Source organism: Dendrobates tinctorius, unplaced genomic scaffold, assembly GCF_039654945.1.
Source record: "Dendrobates tinctorius isolate UK_male_01 unplaced genomic scaffold, ASM3965494v1 ptg000019l, whole genome shotgun sequence".
Taxonomy (NCBI): domain Eukaryota; kingdom Metazoa; phylum Chordata; class Amphibia; order Anura; family Dendrobatidae; genus Dendrobates; species Dendrobates tinctorius.
The window spans coordinates 27,712,099-27,733,590 of NW_027361687.1; the positions used below are offsets into that span (position 1 = coordinate 27,712,099).

The 21,492-nt window shown below is 44.8% G+C and overlaps 1 protein-coding gene across 5 annotated transcripts in view; it reads left to right on the forward strand.

The window, feature by feature from the left end:
* PACS2 (phosphofurin acidic cluster sorting protein 2) overlaps positions 1-21,492 on the forward strand; it is a 183,534-nt gene that overhangs the window by 56,749 nt on the left and 105,293 nt on the right. For all 5 annotated transcript variants that reach the window (XM_073566764.1, XM_073566767.1, XM_073566766.1 and 2 more), the window contains exons 2-3: positions 2,694-2,781; positions 19,816-19,905. In XM_073566764.1, coding sequence (XP_073422865.1) covers positions 2,694-2,781; positions 19,816-19,905 — 178 coding nt within the window. The remainder of the gene's footprint in view (positions 1-2,693; positions 2,782-19,815; positions 19,906-21,492) is intronic.

Sequence of the window (21,492 nt, forward strand, 5' to 3'; positions counted from 1 at the left end):
CACAAAAAAAAAATATCTTCCAAAGGAAAGATTCTCCCCCACCTAAAATACAGAACATTACAGGCAATGTTTTTTTTTTAATATGTATGGAATTGCGGAGTACTTGGAATTTTATCCAGTAAATGAATGAACGCCTTGACGGAAACCAGACTAACTCCTTTATAACTCTTGACAAAATGTGAATTATCAAATGTTTAGGTGCCCTTATTTTATTTTTTTTCAACTGCTTTCGGCTCGATCTCAAACCATGACGACTTGTTGGATGAGCACTCTATAGGAAGATATTTCTTGAGCAAGCCTAGATAGGTGACCAGAGTCTTCTCCACTGAATATCTTGATTGTATCAAGCCATCGGGCTGCTGGTCTTCCTCTTCTCTTTGATCCTTCTGTTCTTCCCACCATGATGTCCTTCTCCAGTGATTGCTCTCTTCTTATGATGTGTCCAAAGTAGACAAGTCATAGCTTGGTGATCATTGCTTTCAGTGACATATCTAGCTTGATGCGTTTCTTCTCCTTGCCCTCCATGGTATTGACATCCTTCTCCAGCACCACATTTTGAAGGCATCGATTCTTCTTCTGGCTTGTTTCTTTTTCGGCCAGGTTTCACATCCCTATTTTTCTGCAGAAAAAAAAACAGAGGTGCTCATATACTTTAGATTGATTAAACCTGCCAATTTAAAGGGAATTTCTGAGAGCAAAAAGCTCAAGCACTCGGGGAAACATTGGCGTGGCGCGAGTAGATCATGGCACCTTCCTACTTACTTGTTTTCCATCTATCTCTGTTTCCTGTAAAAGCCACAACTGTCAATCTAGGAAGAGGAGGACGGCGAGAGATGTGAAGGAGCAGTGAACAGCGTGGCCACGTCAGGGCTGCACGGAGCGCCTGTGCTCAGTGAGGAAATCACACTCAATCAATGTGTATAGGGTTGCTGAAAAAAAGACTGGGTTTGTGGAATTTCAATGCCCTATCCTTTGTTCTCTCTGGAAATAAGCCACCTGCTTTTGGCAGCAACTCACCTCCCTCTCCCCATTGAAGACACAGGAACTCTTGGCTGAGTTAAGCATTCATATATGTAAGGGAGTTGGGAGAGGTGGCTGCGAATATTAACATAAATTGTACTACATTGCCCATCCTCCGCACCAGTCATCAATAACCAGTTTAGTTACTCATTAATCGTCACTGGTCACGTTTTAATAAAGGAGGACAATTTATTTGTAGCTAAATGACTAATAAGATTTTATGACGATCTGTATGAAATCCGGTGACTACAATGATTGGATTTAATCTGTTTCCAGCAGGGAGTTGTTGGGCAATCACATAATGCCCAAGGGCTGAACAGCAGAGGGAACAATCCTCTGCTCTCTCCCTTCCCTGTGTCGGTGACGGATAATCCTCGGCCTCTTCAAAGTTGCTGTCTGCTCCGATGCTATTGATTTTTAGCCATTTGCGTTGCCTAACATTAAAGGGGTTGTCCGGGCAAAATTAAAATCTTCAGTTTGATATTCAAACCACATCCACAGGTCCTTGTTTTGACCTCTGTGTCTCAATTTGCATACATTTCCACTCTTACTTTACTATGTGAAATCTGTTTGTAGATCACTGTCCTTTGTGGACAACTCCTCGAACAGCCTTTGTCATCTGATGGATGGGAAACATAACATCAGGTCTAGTGATGAGCGAACGTTCTCAGATATGGTGTTATAGCATACTCAAAAAATATGTTTGAGTCCCCGTGGCTGCATGTCTCGCTGTTGGTTGACAGCCACAACACATGCAGGGATTGCCCAACAAACACTTTCTTAACATCCCAAGAAGATTAGTAGGCCATTGCCCATGAGGAATCACCTAAGATTCCACTATAAGCTGGTGTCTGGGTATGCATCACGTTTGTAGCAGGTCATAACAGCCAGAGTGACTGTGTTAAGTGCAATGGGTATAGTGCACTCCTAATGATTTGCCAGTTTAGGTTGGCGGCATGGCTGAACCAATGGTCCGAATCGTGCTTTCACCCAGGTTAGGCTACTTTCAGACTTCAGTTTTTCTGCATCAGGCGTGATGCGGCGAAAAATGTAAAAGCCGGATCCGGCGCCGGTTGCCACAGGATTCGGCTTTTTTGCCATAGACTAGCATTATCGCCGCATTGCGCCTGATGGCCATGCGGCGTGTCTGGCTTTTGCTGGATATGGCAAACAATGCCTGTCCGGCATCTACAAAAAACGTTCCCTGTAACGTTTTTTGACAGCGCCGGACCGCTTTTTTCCACTGCACATGCCAGAAGACTCTCTCGCCCTCTCCCTCTCCTGCACCGTCTCCGGCCTCAACAGATGATCCGGCGGGCTGCGGCTTCTACCGGATCAGGTTTGACAGCTTTTCGCCGCAGCCCGCCGGATTTAATAAAAAACTGAAGTCTGAAAGTAGCCTTACTTCCAGCAGAAGCAGCTATGCCTTTGCAGCCCGAGAGAAACGCACGGACCCCAAGGCTGTCTGCTCAGATCTCTCGATACAGTACTTGCAAGTGCGCGCTTTTAAATTGTTTTTTGTTTGATCAGCTTCTTGCAAATAGCCTAAAGGTTGTGTGTTTTACTAATAAACCTAATTTGCAATGGGAGCTGAATAATTTTACTTGCAAATATATGTGCACATGTATAACGTTTAGTTAGTATTATCATATTTTAAATTTTTTTGTCTTTAGGCTCTGTAGTCTGACTCTGAAGAAGCTCCTAGTTGTGAAGGAACTGGACAAAGAGCTTATTTCGGTAGTAATTGCTGTGAAAATGCAGGTAAGTGGCATCCTAGGCCAGTGTAGTATATTTTATTCTTGTGGATTAGCATGAGTGTGTATAACTGGAACATTGCTTCATATTTAGCATTACGTGTCCTGGGAAAACGGTTTATTTGAACACAATCCATGGTGACACCAAGGTGTCTGCGGATTGGGTCACGTTTCTACGCTGTGGCTCTTGCACTACATACATTCAGAACTCAAACTAATGGCTACTGCAAAAGCTAGAAACTGAGAAAGGGCTCACTCTGGTTCAGGATGGCATTTCTGTGGAGAAACACACACAGGGTTTTTCATCTAAAAATGTTTGAAGGGAAACTTTTTTTCTTTTGGAAAATTGCATTTTTTATTTTTTTTTTTTTATTTTTTTTTATTTTTACTTTCTGACGATTTTTTTCTCAAACCTCTCAACCTTTATTAAAACTAAGAAAATTTGTGCAATTTTTACAGCAGCCAGTAGGGCTTTTTGAGACTCTAAATTCCTGTTGTCTTCGGAAACAACACACGCAGTGGGCACAGAAAAAATTTCTACATTTGTTTTTTTTTTTTCAGTCAAGATGGGGTGCAGAGTGTACGTACATTAATGAGAAAAAATGAACTTTTTGAATTTACCAAATGGCTGCAATGAAAATGTAATGGGGTCTGAATACTGTATACATTATCCACAGTGGTTAGACCCCGATCCTATCTTTTTTATTGAAGCATTTAATGAGTGTGAGCAAAGGTCATTGTGAAGGTGGAGAGCCGTGACGTCGCCATTCCTCTGATGAGTTTGGAGGCCCCCTACCTTTCCCATGTAATAGAAGGATCACACAGCTGGAATGTCCATGCCCGATTTTTCTGTTTACAGGGGAGATGAACACATGCCAGAGGACATTGCAATATCTTTAGCCTCCCTCCATGTCAGAAAAAACTCAAATACTCTGCCTAGCTGAAAGCTTGTGACTTTGGGGGGGTTAAAGCAGGGTTCCCCAACTCCAGTCCTCAAGGCCCACCAACAGGTCATGTTTTCAGGATTTCCTTTGTATTGCACAGGTGAAGCAATTACCACCTGGGCAATACTAAGGAAATCCTGAAAACATGATCTGTTGGTGGGCCTTGAGGACTGGAGTTGGGGAACCCTGGGTTAAAGGGATGTCAGCCAACTGCCTTTTCATCTGATTGACGTGACCCTGCCACTTTGTAAGTGCGGTCTGTTCTGTGGACTCGCGATATAAAGCTGGGTGAGCGGAGCACAATGATATATTGGGTTGTGGTAAAGGATTCAGTATAACTTGGAATTTATTTATAGAAGTCCCTAGTGTTAATATGTATAGGAGTCCAGTGGGTGGGCCTACTCAGCGATTGACAGCTGTCGCCGTGCGCACAGTCACACAGGGACTGCCTACTGGACTCAGACAAATACCAGGGATTTCACTGAATAAAATCCAAGCTTTACTGAAACTTTTCCCACTAAAATGCAGATCAATCAACTTAGTTCCTCCTGCTCTATATCATCCTTCCACAGATATTAAATAACATTTTGCGAGCAAGTAGCAAAAAATCCAACTTCTCTCCACCTTGCGGGTTTTTATTTGACCCCATTCACTTGCATGTTTGATGCAATGTATCAGCGGCAATAACTGAATTGGATTAAGCACGACCTGGTGTTCATGGAGCAAGAGAGGCGTAACGTGACCAGCGGCAGATGATTTAGGACAGACCCTATAAAGAATGACTTCAGGAGCACCTCTCAGGACATCGTGTTCTGAAGGTTTTTTCTTATTGTTACTTATTTTTCCATGTACCTTTTTAAGAGCGTGACATTAGCTAGAAACGATCGTCCCGGGGCGAGGTGATTTCTGTAGTAACAATGAGGAATATTCCAGCTTTCCATGAGCCCAAGAATGCGTCCTGTGCGAACCCTGAACATTTCCAGTGCCGTATAACCTTGTTATTAACTGAGTGCAGGGGTCACATGAAGCGTGAGGCCATGAATGCATTCCACTTGACCCGTCTATTCTTTTGTAGTAAAAGTATACCATTACCTTGATGGGGTACAGTGCAGTGACCAATAAACAATGTCCGGGGCTGCGATATTCCTCTCCAGACGTGGCTTACATCCGGCTACTGCCGGAGCAGATATCAGCTGAGGAAAACCCCTGAAATGTTGAATTTCTTAATGGAGGATAGCTGACACATGGAGGGGTCCTTCCTAAAAGCATGGGTATTGATGATGAGCGAATGTGCTCGAGTGTCTTTGGCGTGCTCGAAAAATATGTTCAAGTCCTCATGCCTGCATGTCTCACAGCTGTTCCACAGCCGCAACACATGCGGAGAATCCCTGTGTATTAGGCAATCCCAGCATGTGTTGAGGCTGTCGAACCGCCGCGGGACATGCAGCCACAGGGACTCGAACATAATATTCGAGCACGCCGAAGACACTCATCACCCGAGCATGCTCAGATAACACCCTAACCCAGCACATTCGCTCATCACTAATGGGTGTACTTCTGTACTTCCCATCGTATGTGCCAAACAATTTTAGAGCCAGCCTGGACTCCTTTTTAAAATGACAAATAATGGACAGTCTCTTTAATGACTTGTGTACTTGTTCTTGAGTGTAACTGTTTTGATTTTATTGTATGTTTTTACATTGGTGTTTGCTTTCCTGCAGTAACCACATACACCCACTGTATCGCTTTCATTGCGGTGCTTCTCACTTTATTATCATTCCACTTAGCCACAGATCATCGGATCTCCATAGACATAATAATATCATGTAAAGATAGAAGCAGCCACCACAAAAAGCACTTATGTAGGTTGAAATGTGACAGTCTCAGGAAGATCACATGTGTGACGCTCGACAGAAGTGCTTCATGATTGGGGTGGATAAAACCCTATTCTTGTTATGATAGCGTGTTTTTAAGAGACATTTAGCCCATGCATTTATGCAAAAAAAACGTATCCAGCAGGAAGGCATTTCAGCACATTTATGTAAAGTACTGTCTACTGAAAGAGGCAAATCTGTTGTATGCAAAAAAAATAATAATAAATATCTTAGATAAACTAAATACCATCAATACCAGAGATTGACTGCCAAGGCTCAGCAAAGATGCGAATAGAGCACTTGCATCAATATCTACCACCATAACTCAAACTAATAACCTGATCTATGCTACTGCCTCAGCAATCATGGAAATGCCTGGCTATACAAAAAGGAAGAGCAACAGAAGTATGTGCCCTCCTTGGAAAAGGAGACTGGAGAGAAAGATCAAGATGACACGAAGGGAAGTAAGTCAGCCAACTAACAGAAATACAGAAGGGTGTAGAGATCAAGAATAAGACCAAGCTGGACAAGTCAAAGGCCTGACACCAACTGAGACCCTAGAGACTGCTAAACAAAGGCTCACAGCACTCGCTGCAAAACTAGGGAGATGCACTAGAGAAGCTGAGGCCAAGAAGATGAATGCCCTGTTCTCCAAAGAACCATCCAAGGTGTACTCTAGGGTGACCGCAAAAAATCGATGTCGGAATTTTGTCCGTCTGGACCCCACAAAACGATTCCCCTTTCCAGATATTGAGATAGCCAAAATTTGAGCTCGACCAAACGACGTTAACCCGTGCCGCTCGTCGCTCAAAGTTTGAAAAAATCCAAATTGAGGTATTTTAAGATTTAGGTATTTTGCATAGTCTGTTAGACTATAAAGAATGTGACAACAACATTGCAGAAATAGCCCTGACCAAATTTTCGAACCATTTGTGGTATTTGAATGCAGAGTTGGTGGGATTATCGTTTTTTGATCCCACCATTACAGACAATGAAAAGTTGTTAATGGCTAATAAATTGCTCAGTAGCACAGATGAACCATCAGAGCACGCTAGGGTTGTAAATCCAAAAGTTAGGAAAGAAAAATTAAGAGGTAGGAAGTAACCGACTTTAACGACCTTCTGACAAAAGATGAAGAACAAAAGTAATATGTCCTGCAAGTTGTAAGCAAATGCCGAGCATTATATTCTGACATTTCAAAAACTACTTTAACAAAAGCTCTAGAATATATTAGATAACTATGTATAATTATCAACTCATGTAGGTTAGCGTGCTCTGATGGTTCATCTGTGCTACTGAGCAATTTATTAGCCATTAACAACTTTTCATTGTTTGTAATGGTGGGATCAAAAAACGATAATCCCACCAACTCTGCATTCAAATACCACAAATGGTTCGAAAATTTGGTCAGGGCTATTTCTGCAATGTTGTTGTCACATTCTTTATAGTCTAACAGACTATGCAAAATACCTAAATCTTAAAATACCTCAATTTGGATTTTTTTAAACTTTGAGCGACGAGCGGCACGGGTTAACGTCGTTTGATCGAGCTCAAATTTTGGCTCTCTCAATATCTGGAAAGGGGAATCGTTTTGTGGGGTCCAGACAAACAAGATTCTGACATTTTCCCCCCCCCCCATATGAGATCCGGTCACCCTAGTGTACTCCCAACTACAGAGTAACAGCACAAAGTTAGGAACTCCACCAATAGCAGAGACTGAACAATACTGGAGGAACATATGGGAGAAGGAAAAAACGCACACCACCAGTGCAATGTGGCTGCCAGATCTGAGAATGAAACACAGCAACCACCGTCCTAGAGCAAGAACCAGTCACCATTACAGAAGCAGATATCCAACAGCGGGTCAATAACATGAATAGCTGGACAGTACCTGGCCCAGACATGATCCACACCTACTGGCTAAAGAAGTTAACAGCGGTACATGAACGCATGGCAAAGCAGATGAACCAACTGCTAGAAGCACCACCCAGCTTGGCTAACACAAGGAAGAACAGTGCTGATCATGAAGGATCATCACAAAGGAACAGTTCCATCCAACTACCGCCCAATAACCTGCCTTACAACAACATGTAAACTCCTGTCAGGCATCATAGCCACTAAGCTACAGAACCATATGAACCAGTACATGAATCCAGCTCAGAAAGACATTGGGACCGACACCAGAGGCTCTAAGCACCAGCTCCTGGTAGATAGAGTAGTCACTCAAGATCCAGACATACCATCTCAGCACAGCCTGGATTGATTACAGGAAAGCCTATGACTCAATGCCACACACATGGATCTGTGAATGCTTGGCTCTCTACAATGTCAGCAGGAAATTAAGAACCTTCCTCATAAACTCAATGCGGCTATGGAGAACAACATTGGAAGTCATCTCAAGACAACTAGCACAAGTGACCATCAATTGCAGCATATACCAAGGTGAAGCACTGTCCCCATTGCTGCTCTGCAGAGGCTTGAACCCCCTCAGTCAGATAATTACAGAGTCTGGTTATGGATACAAGTACAAGAGTGGAAGCACCATCAGCCACCTCCTCCACATGGATGACATCAAGCTGTATGCGAAAAACGAACGAGACATCAATTCACTGATCCACTTGACAAGGATCTACAGCGAAGACATCGGGATGTTCTTCGGACTGGAGAAGTGAGGCCGGTTGGTAATAAAGAGAGGCATGGTAGTCAAGATTGATGGAGTGGAATTACCAGCAGGACACATAGCAGATGTACAGACATGCTACAAGTACCTCGGCATCCCACAGGGATACGGTAACCATGATGAGGAGGCAAGGAAACCAGCAACATCCACATACCATCAAAGGGTAAGGCTACTTTCACACATCAGATTTTCGGCGTCAGGCGCGATCCGGCGTCGTGCCGGAACGCCGGATCCGGCAAATGTTTAGTAAAACCGGATGTGACGGATCCGGTTTTCTGCCGGATCAGTCTTTTTCTTGACAGACAAAACCGGATCCGTCTCATCCGGTTCATCCGTTTTTCTATCCGTTTTTCGACGGATTACGCCGGATCCGGTTTTTAAAATTGACCCTTGTGGCCTTCCGAACGGGATTGGCTACTGGAAAACTATATATAGAGTGTTCCTACAGCCCTTCTTTGACAGGTTGTCGAGGAGAAAGTGCAGGTTGGAGAGAAGAGCAAGTTACTGGCGAAGATGGATGTTGTCATTGGAAATATTTTGAAGAATTTGGCGGATTTTATAGCGGAGGCGAATCGTTTGAGGGTGATTGTTCTGGAGAAGGAGAGAGCGAGACAGCAGCGCATCAGGCATCGTAGACGACGTTTGTGGATCCACCCCATCACAGCCAAGAGAATGACGCGTGGGGTCTATTCTACACTCTGCATGGACCTTCGACGAAACCCGGATAAATTTTTTGGATATGTTAGGATGAAAATGGAGAATTTTGATTACTTGGTGGAGCGCATTGCACACCTCATAAGAAAAGCGGACACCTATTGCCGCTTCTCTGTTTCACCCGCAGAGCGTCTGATGGTGACTTTAAGGTAAGCCACATTTATTGGATGTGATCGCATCAGAGCACACTTTCACTGCAATCTTGTTGGTGGTAGTTTGTATCTCCAAGTGTTATAGCTCAGTTTTGGTATGTAATGCTGTGATTTAAAACTAATTTATTGTTTTTTAATTCCCCACAGATTTCTTGCAACTGGAGAATCCCTTTCGTCACTGCATTTCCAGTACAGACTCGGGATTTCCACCATATCTGGAATTGTGAAGTACACATGCCGTGCACTGTGGGACTCCTTAGCTGAAGAGTTTTTACCAGAGCCCACAACAGAGAGGTGGATTGAAATTGCTGACAAGTTTCAACAGATATGTCAGTTTCCCAACTGCTTGGGCGCTGTGGACGGGAAACATATCCGCATTGTAAAGCCAGCTGGATCGGGATCGGAATATTTCAATTACAAGAAATATTTTTCAATTGTCCTCATGGCCATCGCTGACGCGGAATACAAATTTATTGCGGTTGATATTGGGGCCTATGGCCGCTCCAATGACTCTCAAGTTTTCAAACTGTCTGCCATGGGGCGTAAACTGTATGGAAACACCTTCCAGTTCCCACCACCTAGACCGCTGCCGCAAACATCTGGTCCACCTATGCCATTTGTCTGTGTAGGGGATGAAGCCTTCCAGCTGTCAGAACACCTTTTGAAACCGTACTCTAGCAGAGGATTGACAAGACCAAAACGCATTTTTAATTACCGCCCCACAAGAGCAAGAAGAATGGTTGAATGTACCTTTGGTATTCTGACAGCCAAATGGCGGGTCCTATTGACTGCGATCAACCTCAAGACAGAAACTGTGGACGAGGTGATCAAAGCGTGCGTGGTACTCCACAATTTTGTTATCTGCAAGGAACCCATTTCCATTGAGGAAACCACCTTGCAAGATTACCATGACATTACCACTAGAAGTTCTGTGACGGTTTCAGTAATGAGGGACAATTTTGCACTATACTTTGTCACCTCAAGGCAGAGTACACTGGCAGGATGACAGAGTGTGAAAGATTTGTGCCCTAACCAAACTTGTGTACCTTCTGTACCAACAGTATATACCTTTGCCAACCAAAGTTGGCTATCTTGTCATGGTCTTACTATTTTTAGCTTTAGGCCACAGGTGTGTACCTGGTTGTGTTTTATGCAAAGTATTTCACCTTGTAACAAAAGTTGTGTACATGGTTAGGAAATCACCAACAATAAACACAACTTTTTAGGTGAAATACTTTGCTTCAAACACAACCAGGAACACAACTGTGGCAAAAAGCTAAAATTTACCCACAGTTATATACCTGGTTTTGAATACCTTTTTACCTTTGAAATACCCTGTATTTAACCTTTTTTTTAAACATAGTTCGCCGCAGAAAGAAATGACAGACAACCATTGTAAAACGATAATTTAACTTTTATTTAAAATATTTTTTTTTTTTGTAAAATGTTTTTAAAGTGAAAAAAACTTTTTTAATAAATGTTTTAAACCAAATGACCATTTTTATTAAAAAACACACATTATAAATCTGTGTAGTGTGGGGTGGAAATACTGCTGGAGGGGCTGCGGGACACTTCGACACTGGGAGTGTGGAGAGAGGACTGGGATCGTGGTGGGGAAGGAACAGTTAGAGGTGATGGTGTGGAAAAAGCTACAGAATGGGTGGACATGTGGGAGGCAGAAGAGGTGGTGGGCGGTGGAGTGGAGGGTTGGGCAGGGACTGTAGGAGCAGATGATGTTGATGGAAAGTTGTATGGGGAAGGAGTTTGGTACGGGGAAGGAGTTTGGTACGGGGCAGGTTGCTGGAAGTGGGGAGATGTCTGGTACTGGGGAGGTTGCTGGTACTGGGGAGGTTGCTGGTATGTAATAGGAGGGGGAGGATGGAAAGTGGCTGGAGGGGGTGCAGATGTAATAGGAGGGGGAGGATGGAAAGTGGCTGGAGGGGGTGCAGATGTAATAGGAGGGGGAGGATGGAAAGTGGCTGGAGGGGGTGCAGGTGGAGGAACTACAGTGGTGGGAGGTGGAGGTTGGGAGGTAACCTGCTGTAGAGCACCGTGGCACGAATGCATTACATGCATCTGCTGGGTAGGAGATAGTGTTGCCATGCGCTCCACAACAGACCTGAAAAAGGTGTGGTTTGGCGAAGATCTTGCTTCTGAATGCATGGTTTGCAGAAGTGTCTTCACCTCCAGAATGCTGGAGTTGATCTGCTGAAAGCCTGCGGAGATTTGCTCTGACAAGACTTTTAGACAGTTCTGGAAAGATGCATTCAGATGCAAGAACTCTGGCGCATAACTCTTTTCCTGACCCCTCTGCCGCTGCCGCCCAGTACCCGCATGTGTACTAGAGGTGGCAGGGGCAGAAGGGTGGGGTAAAGGGAAAGCGATCTCCTCACCAGCAGCTTCATGTAATGTAGGCGGCCACGATGCTCCTGTGCTGGTGGATGGGACAGATGGGTCGAATGTGTGGGAAGGCTGGGAAGGTGCAGATGTACCGGGGCGGTCGAAGTGTCCCTCGGTGCCGGTCTCCTCAGGGATCGCCTCAGAAGGGTCCAATCGTGCCGGCTCCCGAGTGCTGCTCACCGTGCTGTGGAATAAAGAGAAAAAAAAACAATTAAAATAGTGACATGGTATGGCCCTGGCTGAAAAAAAAAAAGTTACATGTAAACATTTTTTTGTCACATGTGGTGTGTAATATTTACCTTCTGGTGAGCATTGTCTCCCGGAGGAACGACAGGGCTCGTGCGTACTTGTACTTGCTCCTGCGTCCTCCAGATCCACTCGGGGCCCGCATCTCTTTATTGAACTCCTTCTTGAAACGATCCCTCACAGACCGCCACCGCTTCACAATTCTCTCCCCTGAAACGAGAAAGGACAAAGTGGTTAGTATACAACATCAGTGTTTCCCAAACTCCAGTCCTCATGGTCCCCAGGGGTCATGTTTTCAGGATTTCCAAAGTAAATAGAAATCCTGAACACATGATCCGTGGGGACCACGAGGACTGGAGTTCGGGAAACACTGGTTTAAATCAAGCAACCGGTACTGTATATACTTACGCTCTTTAATCTGGGCCCGAGCTTCGAGGTCCTCCCAGCGGTCCACAAGGAGCGAACAGATTTCCTCCCAGAGTCGTCGGGTAACGATCAGGTCAGCGTGGCGGCGGTCAGCCATATTCCAGAGCGGCTCCCTTTCTCTGACGAGATCGATGAGGCGGTCCACATCAATCCCTCCATCCTCACCGTCAGAGTCGGGAGCACGCTGTGAAGGCTGTTAAAGAAAAAGACAAAAATAACATAATTAGCCTCCACAAAAGAAATGAAATAAAAAGTGCAAAAAAAACAAAGCAAAAATATTTATACTTACACGCTGGTGACCGCCGCGTTGCTGTCGCCGACGACCCTGGGAGGCACTGCGAGGACCTCTTGGCCGAGCACCAGATTGGGAAGACTAGAGAAGAAAACAAAAAATGTTATGTCTTTGGATGTAGGCATTTGTTTGCTGTGTGTGGTCTGCAGAACATTGTTTTCTATGTGTTGTGTGTAGTGTGATGTTGTGTTTCTGCGTTTGATGCAAAAAACTTACCAATTGTGAGCCCACTCCAAGTGTCTGTCCACCCCTTCCTTCTTCTTCAGGGAGCTCCTCTTCATCTTGTGATTCCTGTTTTGAAATAAAAGGCAATGAATACACATATATTACAGAGATGATGGATTTTGGAAATAAAAACTTACCGTCAAACGCTGACGATGCGAGGGAGGGCTCCCAGAAGATGTGCTGTCTTCCTCATGGCCAGACTCCATGGCTGTGGGTGGTGTTTCTGCTGCTGCCATTGCTGCTGCTGCTGCTGCATCTATTGGGCGGCTGTTGAATAAAGAGAAACAAAGGGCCAATGAATATCTTGATATTCCATAGCCCTAGTTTGGAGGAATGGGGGATTTGATAATTACCGTCTCTCATCTGCTGCTGGACTCCCCTCCCGTTGTTCAGCATGCTGCTCCATTTGGGGTGGTGCTGATGGTGCTGCTGCTGCAGATGTCTGCTGCCTTCTCCTGCTCCTGGTTCTTGGCTTGGGTGGCATGTTGGGTGTGGCTGAGGGTCCCATTGTCTTGCTTTTATATATGTCCTGTGGGCAGAGCTACTGAGCATGCTCAGACCAAAGAAACCGGATCCGGCCGTCGCCGGATCAGGCGCATTGCGGCGCTCATAGGCTTTCATTGTATGAAAAAGCCCGACACGCCGGATCCGACGTGTCCGGCTTTTTCGCCGGAGACAAAAAACGTTACAGTAGCCGTTTTTTCCAGACGCCGGATCGCGTCACATTGCCCGATCCGGCGAAAATCGGATGAAACGCATGGCCATCCGGCTCGATCCGGCTCTAATGCAAGTCAATGGGGGGGGAAACCGGATCCGGCATTGCATTTCGCCGGATCCGGTTTTAGTCAAAAGCGCCGGATCGCGCCTGACGCCGAAAACCTGATGTGTGAAAGAGGCCTAAGACAGGTCCTGAAGAGCTAGCTCAATGGGAAGAATAAATTCCACACCATCAATACATATGCCCTGCCAGTTATCAGATACCCTGCTGGCATAGTGTGATGGCCAAAAGAAGATATGGAAGCTGCAGATGTGAAGACACGAAAGCTCCTCACAATGTATGGAGGTCTCCACCATAATTCTAGCACCCAAAGATTGTATACCAACAGAAAGGACAGTGGTCGGGGCTTGATAAGTATCCAAGCCACCTTCACGGATGAAACAAGGAGTATCCAGGAATACATCAGAAAAATAGCGCCAGAAGATGAGATGCTGAGAGAAAGCCTAAGGCAGCAACAACAACAGATATGGAAGGAAGAACAGGAACATAAAGCGCCATAGCAAGACAAGCCGCTGCATGGGATGTACCATCGACAGATAATGGAGGTGGACGACATAGAGAAATTCTACCAATGGCTGGAGAAAGCTGGACTCTGACTGAGACAGCACAGAGGCACTAATCATAGCGGCACAAGAGCAACCACTAAGTACCAGATCAATAGAAGCAGGAATCTACCTCACAAGACAAGACCCAAGGTGCATACTATGTAAAGAAAGTTCAGAAACTGTCCAACACAGTGGCAGGATGCAAAATGCAAGCAGGAACAGCGTATACCGAACGCCACAACCAAGTAGCGGGAATTGTATACAGGAACATCTGCACAGCATATGGACTAATTCCCCCTAAGTCCAGGTGGGAGACCCCAGAGAAAGTGGTGGAGAATAAAAGGGCTAAAATCCTGTGGGACTTCAAGATCCAGACAGATAAGCAGGTGTTGGCTAACCAACCAGACATTGTGATAGTAGACAAGGATCAGAAGACAGCAATGATAATAGATGTGGCAGTGCCAAGTGACAGCAACATCAGAAAGAAGGAATATGAGAAGCTGCAGAAATACCAGGGCCTCAAAGGAGACCTGGAGAAGATGTGGAAGGTGAAGGCAACAGTGATTCCAGTGGTGATAGGAGCACTTGGAGCAGTGACCCCTAAGTTGGGGAAATGGCTACAACAGATCCCAGGAACAATATCTTAACTCTCTGTCCAGAAAAGTGCAATGCTGGGAACAACTAAGATCCTGCACAGAACCCTCAAACTCCCAGGCCTCTGGTAGAGAACCCGAGTATGTGGAAGGACAAAAGAAAAAAACACCCCCATTGGGGGGTGAGAAGCAATTTTTTTGTGAATATATTTTAGGACAGCCAGGTAAGCTAGGGGTTAAACACTAACATTACAGGCCCTGATTAGATGCCCCTGGATAGTGATGAATAAAACCAGGCCATGTGTTCACTGGTCAGACAGCTGGGTGAGGCTGAGCAGTGTGTGTTGTGTTGGAGCTGAAGAGAGGCCATAATCTCTCTGAGTAGAGACTGCACAGGTAGTGTTTCCCAAACTGCAAGTATCACTGGTTGCTGTGGACAATAGCTGTTTTGTGTGACCAAACTGGGGCTAGCTCAACCGTGACTGAGTAGCCCAGGTCTCTATTATTTAGTTAGAGCCTGGACAGGGCTTGGGATTTATGCTTATGGTTCTGTTTTCGCTACTGTGCAACCAGTGGGGAGATTATATATATATATATATATATATATATATATATATATATATATATATATATATATATATACGCACACACACACACACTCACACACTATGTGTATGTATTCGGCCCCCTAGAACTTTTCAACCTTTTATGCTTCAAACATAAACATACCAAATGTAAATTTTTGCTGAAGAATCAACAGCAAGTGGGACACAATTGTGAAGTTGGACGAAATTTATTGGTTATTTTAAATTTTTGTGGAAATTCAAAAACTGAATAGTGGGGCGTGCAATATTATTCAGCCCCTTTAACTTAATACTTTGTTGTGTTCCCTTTTGCTGCGATTACAGCTGCAAGTGGCTTGGGATATGTCTCTATCAATTTTGTACATGGAGAGACTGAAATTCTTGCCCATTCTCACTTGGCAAACAGCTCGAGCTCAGTGAGGTTTGATGGAGATCGTTTGTGAACAGCAGTTTTCAGCTCTTTCCCCAGATTCTCGATTGGATTCAGGTCTGGACGTTGATTTGGCCATTCTAACACCTGGATACGTTTATTTGTGAACCATTCCATTGTAGATTTTGCTTTAGGTTTGGAATCATTGTCTTGTTGGAAGACAAATCTCCGTCCCAGTCTTAGGTCTTTTGCAGACTCCCAACAGGTTTTCTTCCAAGAATGCTCCTGTATTTGGCTCCATCCATCTTCCCATCAATTTTTAACCATCTTCCCTGTCCCTGCTGAAGAAAAGCAGCCCCAAATGATGCTGCCACCACCATGTTTGACAGTGGGGATGGTGTGTTCAGGGTGATGAGCTGTGTTGCCTTTACGCCAAACATATCGTTTGGCATTGTTGCCAGAAAGTTCGATTTTGGTTTCATCTGACCAGAGCACCTTCTTCCACATGTTTGGTGTGTCTCCCAAGTGGCTTGTTGCAAACTTTAAATGACACTTTTTATGGATATCTTTGAGAATTGGATTTCTTCTTGCCACTCTTCCATGAAGGCCAGATTTGTGCAGTGTACGACTGATTGTTGTCCTATGGACAGGCTCTCCCACCTCAGCTGTAGATCTCTGCAGTTCATCCAGAGTGATCATGGGCCTCTTGGCTGCATCTCTGATCAGTCTTCTCCTTGCTTGAGATGAAAGTTTAAAGGGACGGCCAGGTCTTGGTAGATTTGCAGTGGTATGATACTCCTTCCATTTCAATATGATCGCTTGTACAGTGCCAGTGCTCCTTGGGATGTTTAAAGTTTTGGAAATCATTTTGTATCCAAATCCGGATTTAAACTTCTCCACAACAGTATCACGGATCTACCTGTTTTGTTTCTTGGTCTTCATGATGCTCTCTGTGCTTCAAACAGAGCCCTGAGACTAACACAGAGCAGGTGCATTTATACGGAGACTTGATTACACACAGGTGGATTATATTTATGATCATTAGTCATTTAGGACAACATTGGATCATTCAGAGATCCACAATGAACTTCTGGAGTGTGCTAGGGTTTGCTGCACTGAAAGTAAAGGGGTCGAATAATATTGCATGCCCCACTTCTCATTTTTGAATTTCCACAAAAATGTAAAATAACCAATAAATTTCGTTCTACTTCACACTTGTATTTTCCACTTGTTGATTCTTCAGCAAAAATTTACGTTTGGTATCTTTATGGTTGAAGCGAGATATGTGGGAAAAGGTTGAAAAGTTCAAGGGGGCTGAATAATGATAGAAATGTAGAAATGATAGGCAATTAGCAAGACAACCCCTATAAATTGCTCAGGTAGTGCAGGTGCAGCTCATCCAGGATGGCGCATCAATGCGAGCTGTTGCAGGAAGGGTAGCTGTGTCTGGTAGCACAGTGTCCAGAGCATGGAGAAGATGCCAGCAGACAGGCCTGTACACCAGGAGATATGGAGGGGGCCATAGGAGGGCAACAACCCAGCAGCAGGACCGCTACCGCCTCCTTTTTGCAAGGAGGAACAGTAGGAGGAGTGCCAGAGCCCTGCACAATTACCTCAAGCAGGCCACTAACATCCATGTATTTGATCAAACTGTTAGCAACAGACTCCATGAGGGTGGTATGACGGCCCAACATCCGCAAGTGGGTGTTGTTCATTTGCTAGAGAATACCAAGATTGGCAGATTCAACATTTGCACCCTGTGTCCTTCATGGATGAGAGCAGGGTCACACTGAACACTTGACAAAGTCTGGAGGTGTTGTGGAGAACATTCTGCTGCATTCAACATCCTTCAGCATGACCGATTTGGCAGTGGGTCAGTAATGATGTGGGGAGGCATTTCTTTGGAGAGCCGCACAGCCCTCCATGTGCTAGACAGAGGTACCTTGACTGCCATGAGGTACTGGGATGAGAGATCCTCACACCCATTGTGAGGCCATGTACAGGTGCAAAGGGCCCTGGGTTTCTTCTGATGCATGACAATGCTAGGCCTTATGTGGCTGAAGTGTGTCAGCAGTTCCTGCATGATGAAGGCATTGATGCTATGGACTGGCCTGGTCATTCCTCAGACCTGAATACAGTCAAGCACATCTGGGACATCATGTCTCGTTCCATCCACTAACGCCACGTTGCACCACAGACTCTCCAGGAGTTAACTGATGCTTTAATCCAGGTCTGGGAGGAGATCCCTCAGGAGAACATCTACCGCCTCATCAGGAACATGACCATGCATTGTAGGGAGGTCATACAGTCATGTGGAGGCCACACACACTACTGAGCATCATTTCCTTGTCTTGATGCATTTCAACTGAAGTTGGATCTGCCTGTAATTTGATTTTTCACTTTGATTTTGAGTATCATTCCAAATCCAGACCTCGATGTTAATGTTGAGTTAAATTGATGGTTTTTATGTTTTATTGGTTCCAACTCATTCTACTATGAAATGAATAAAGAATTGCAACTGAAATATATATTTCCATACATACATACGTATATATCTCACTCAGAAGCCAGCAATGGACAGTGCAACATGCAGACTATAGAATGCAAACCGTACCAAATTGTTAATGAAAAAAGGGAAGAAAGTTCCAGCGCAAGGAATGGAAAATTAAAAATCCATTTTATTGTGCCAATGCATATTAAAATTCCAGCAGGTACAGCATATCAGTCGGATGACTGCAGAACAACGCGTTTCGACGCCTCAGGTCTTAATCATGTTCTTTTACTTCAAATTGTTAATGAAACCCTACTGCACAAATGGTTTTTGTTTCAAATACATGCATTTAAGTTAAAAATAAAGACGTACTGCACTCAAAACCTAAAACTGTGTAATGCTTGGTGCAGGGCTAGAGAAGGTCTGTGCAATACAATGACAATAGTAATTTCTAAGTCCTAACACACACTGCCATATATTCTTAAAGGGACTTGGGGCTCGATAGTTACCGCTGTATGCCTTTCTATACAAATCTGACAAACAGATGATGCTCTGCTCCGGCATTGCTTCTCCAAGAGAATATCTCTACTATATGGCACCTGATAGAGCATCATTGGCAGCAGAACAAAACGCTGCTGACTGGTGACCAGTTTACCCTGTGAAGGTGGTGTGAGTGATGCTGGCACGTTTCGGTAGGCACCAACAGGCTTTGTGGTTTACTTCCACCATCTGACCGTCATTGGAATATGTCAGCTTAGCTGTGCCATCTGCCAGATGATGTTTAATGTTTCAGTACGATTATGAATTGGCAGCAGAATATTCAGTCCACTTTTTAGTTATTTCCACCCATTTACCACTTTTCTTGTGAATTCCTTCAAGCTTTTATCTGGATAATGTATATACCTTAATTTTTTGGACCGTAAGATACAGTTTTAGCAAGAAAAAAAATCTTGGTTTACAAAGTGAGTGCTCCTTACAGTCCGGAGACAGCTGCCTTTGATGAAGGAGCACCCTTCCCCATCACTGTGAGAACTGATCTCCCTCCTCTTAGCTGCACATCCTGAAACCCCATCCATCCGACTAGCTCCATCAATCATATTTCCTGGAAGGAACTGCAAATTGGGGTAGTGTGAGTGTGTATAAATGTGCACATCTAGCAGAGCTGTGTATGTATAAATGGATATGTAGCAGAGCTGTGTATGAAATGTGATGTGCATATGTAGCAGAGCTGAGTGTATTTGATATGAAAATGTGCTTGTGTAGAAGAGCTGTGTATATGCAGATGTGCTTATGCAGCAGACCAGAATGTCTGTGCAAATGTGCTTATGTAGCAGAACCGAGTGTGCATGTACTGTCCATGCAGCAGTGTTGTTTTTGCAGAGTATACATTTCATGTCAGTGCTGTGAAGTTATATGTAAGTAATACACATACTGCAAGGAAACGCCAACAATAGACTTCCCTATTCTACCCCCCGTGCATTAAAACTAGTGATATTGACCCCTTCACTTTACACTGCCAGGGAAGTTTTAATTTGTAGGAAAAATGTTTTTCTGTTTTTTTTTTTTCTCCAGTTTAAACCTGTGGTGTGTCTTGTGGTAAAGTCCATCTTACAGTCCGAAAAATACAGTAATTTAAATTGTGTTATGCCCATTTTATTCTTGTTATGCCTTGGCTGTAGCATTGCATTTTGGTAGGGTGAGCTAATTGCTATTTCTTTTCTTACCAGGGATCCAAGCGCATTCTTCGCTCTCATGAGATTGTGCTGCCACCTAGTGGACAAGTGGAAACCGATCTTGCACTGACGTTTTCACTGCAGGTATCAATGATTTTTTTGATACAAGTGTAATTTCTATGTCTGCCTATGGAATAGTTATGACCATACATTGGCTTATTATTGCATCATACTAAGCGTAGGATTAAGCTTACAGTCCAACCAAATTTATTGTACTTGAATTTAGGCACCCCTATTATACATGAAGTAGCCATGTGTTGGCTTGGCACCTTCATCAGGAGTCAGTTGCCTGATGAAGATGCCTTTGACCTTGATACAAATTAGTCTTCTCGTCTACATGCATGCAGCGCCGGGACAGTCGTCTCCTGTACATGCATGCAGCGCCGGAACAGTCGGCGCCTGTAATGCATGCAGCGCCGGAACAGTTGTCTCCTGTACATGCATGCAGCGCCAGAACAGTTGTCTCCTGTACATGCATGCAGCGCCGGAACAGTCGTCGCCTGTACATGCATGCAGCGACGGAGCAGTCGTCTCCTGTACATGCATGCAGCGCCGGAACAGTCGTCGCTTGTACATGCATGCAGCACCGGAACATTGTCGCCTGTACATGCATGCAGCACCGGAACATTGTCGCCTGTACATGCATGCAGCGCCGGAACATTGTCGCCTGTACATGCATGCAGCGCCGGAACAGTCGTCTCCTGTACATGCATGCAGCACCGGGACTGTCGTCTCCTGTACATGCATGCAGAGTCGGAACAGTCGTCTCCTGTACATGCATGCAGCGCCGTAATAGTCGTCGCCTGTACATGCATGCAGCGCCTGGAACAGTCGTCGCCTGTACATGCATGCAGAGTCTGAACAGTTGTCTCCTTACACGCATGCAGCGTCACAACTGTCGTTGCCTTTACATGCATGCAGCGCCTGGAACAGTCTGTCGCCTGTACATGCATGCAGCGCCTGGAACAGTCTGTCGCCTGTACATGCATGCAGCGCCTGGAACAGTCTGTCGCCTGTACATGCATGCAGCGCCTGGAACAGTCTGTCGCCTGTACATGCATGCAGCGCCTGGAACAGTCTGTCGCCTGTACATGCATGCAGCGCCTGGAACAGTCTGTCGCCTGTACATGCATGCAGCGCCTGGAACAGTCTGTCGCCTGTACATGCATGCAGCGTCTGGAACAGTCTGTCGCCTGTACATGCATGCAGCGCCTGGAACAGTCTGTCGCCTGTACATGCATGCAGCACCGGAACAGTTGTCGCCTGTACATGCATGCAGAGTCGAAACAGTCCACTCCTTTACATGCATGCAGCACTGGAGCAGTCATCGCTTTTACAAGCATGCAGCACCGGAACAGTCGTCGCCTGTACATGCATGCAGCACAAATCTTAGTGCAATGATCAAATGCAATATCAGATCAGCACCATATATAGTTGTATTGCTTAAACCTACAATTCCATTATGTCCTTAACAATGGTAAGGAGATACTTGGAGATGTTGTTTCCAGCCATCATCAGACTTTGGAGCATAAAGGAACCCTAGTACTGATGAGACGTAGACAGTATCACAAACATTTATATTCAGGTATCTTTATATGTGACCTCTTCTGTTTGTTTTCATGATGAGTTTTCATACCTGAAGCTCATCTCTGCAGACTTCCCTCTTCTCCA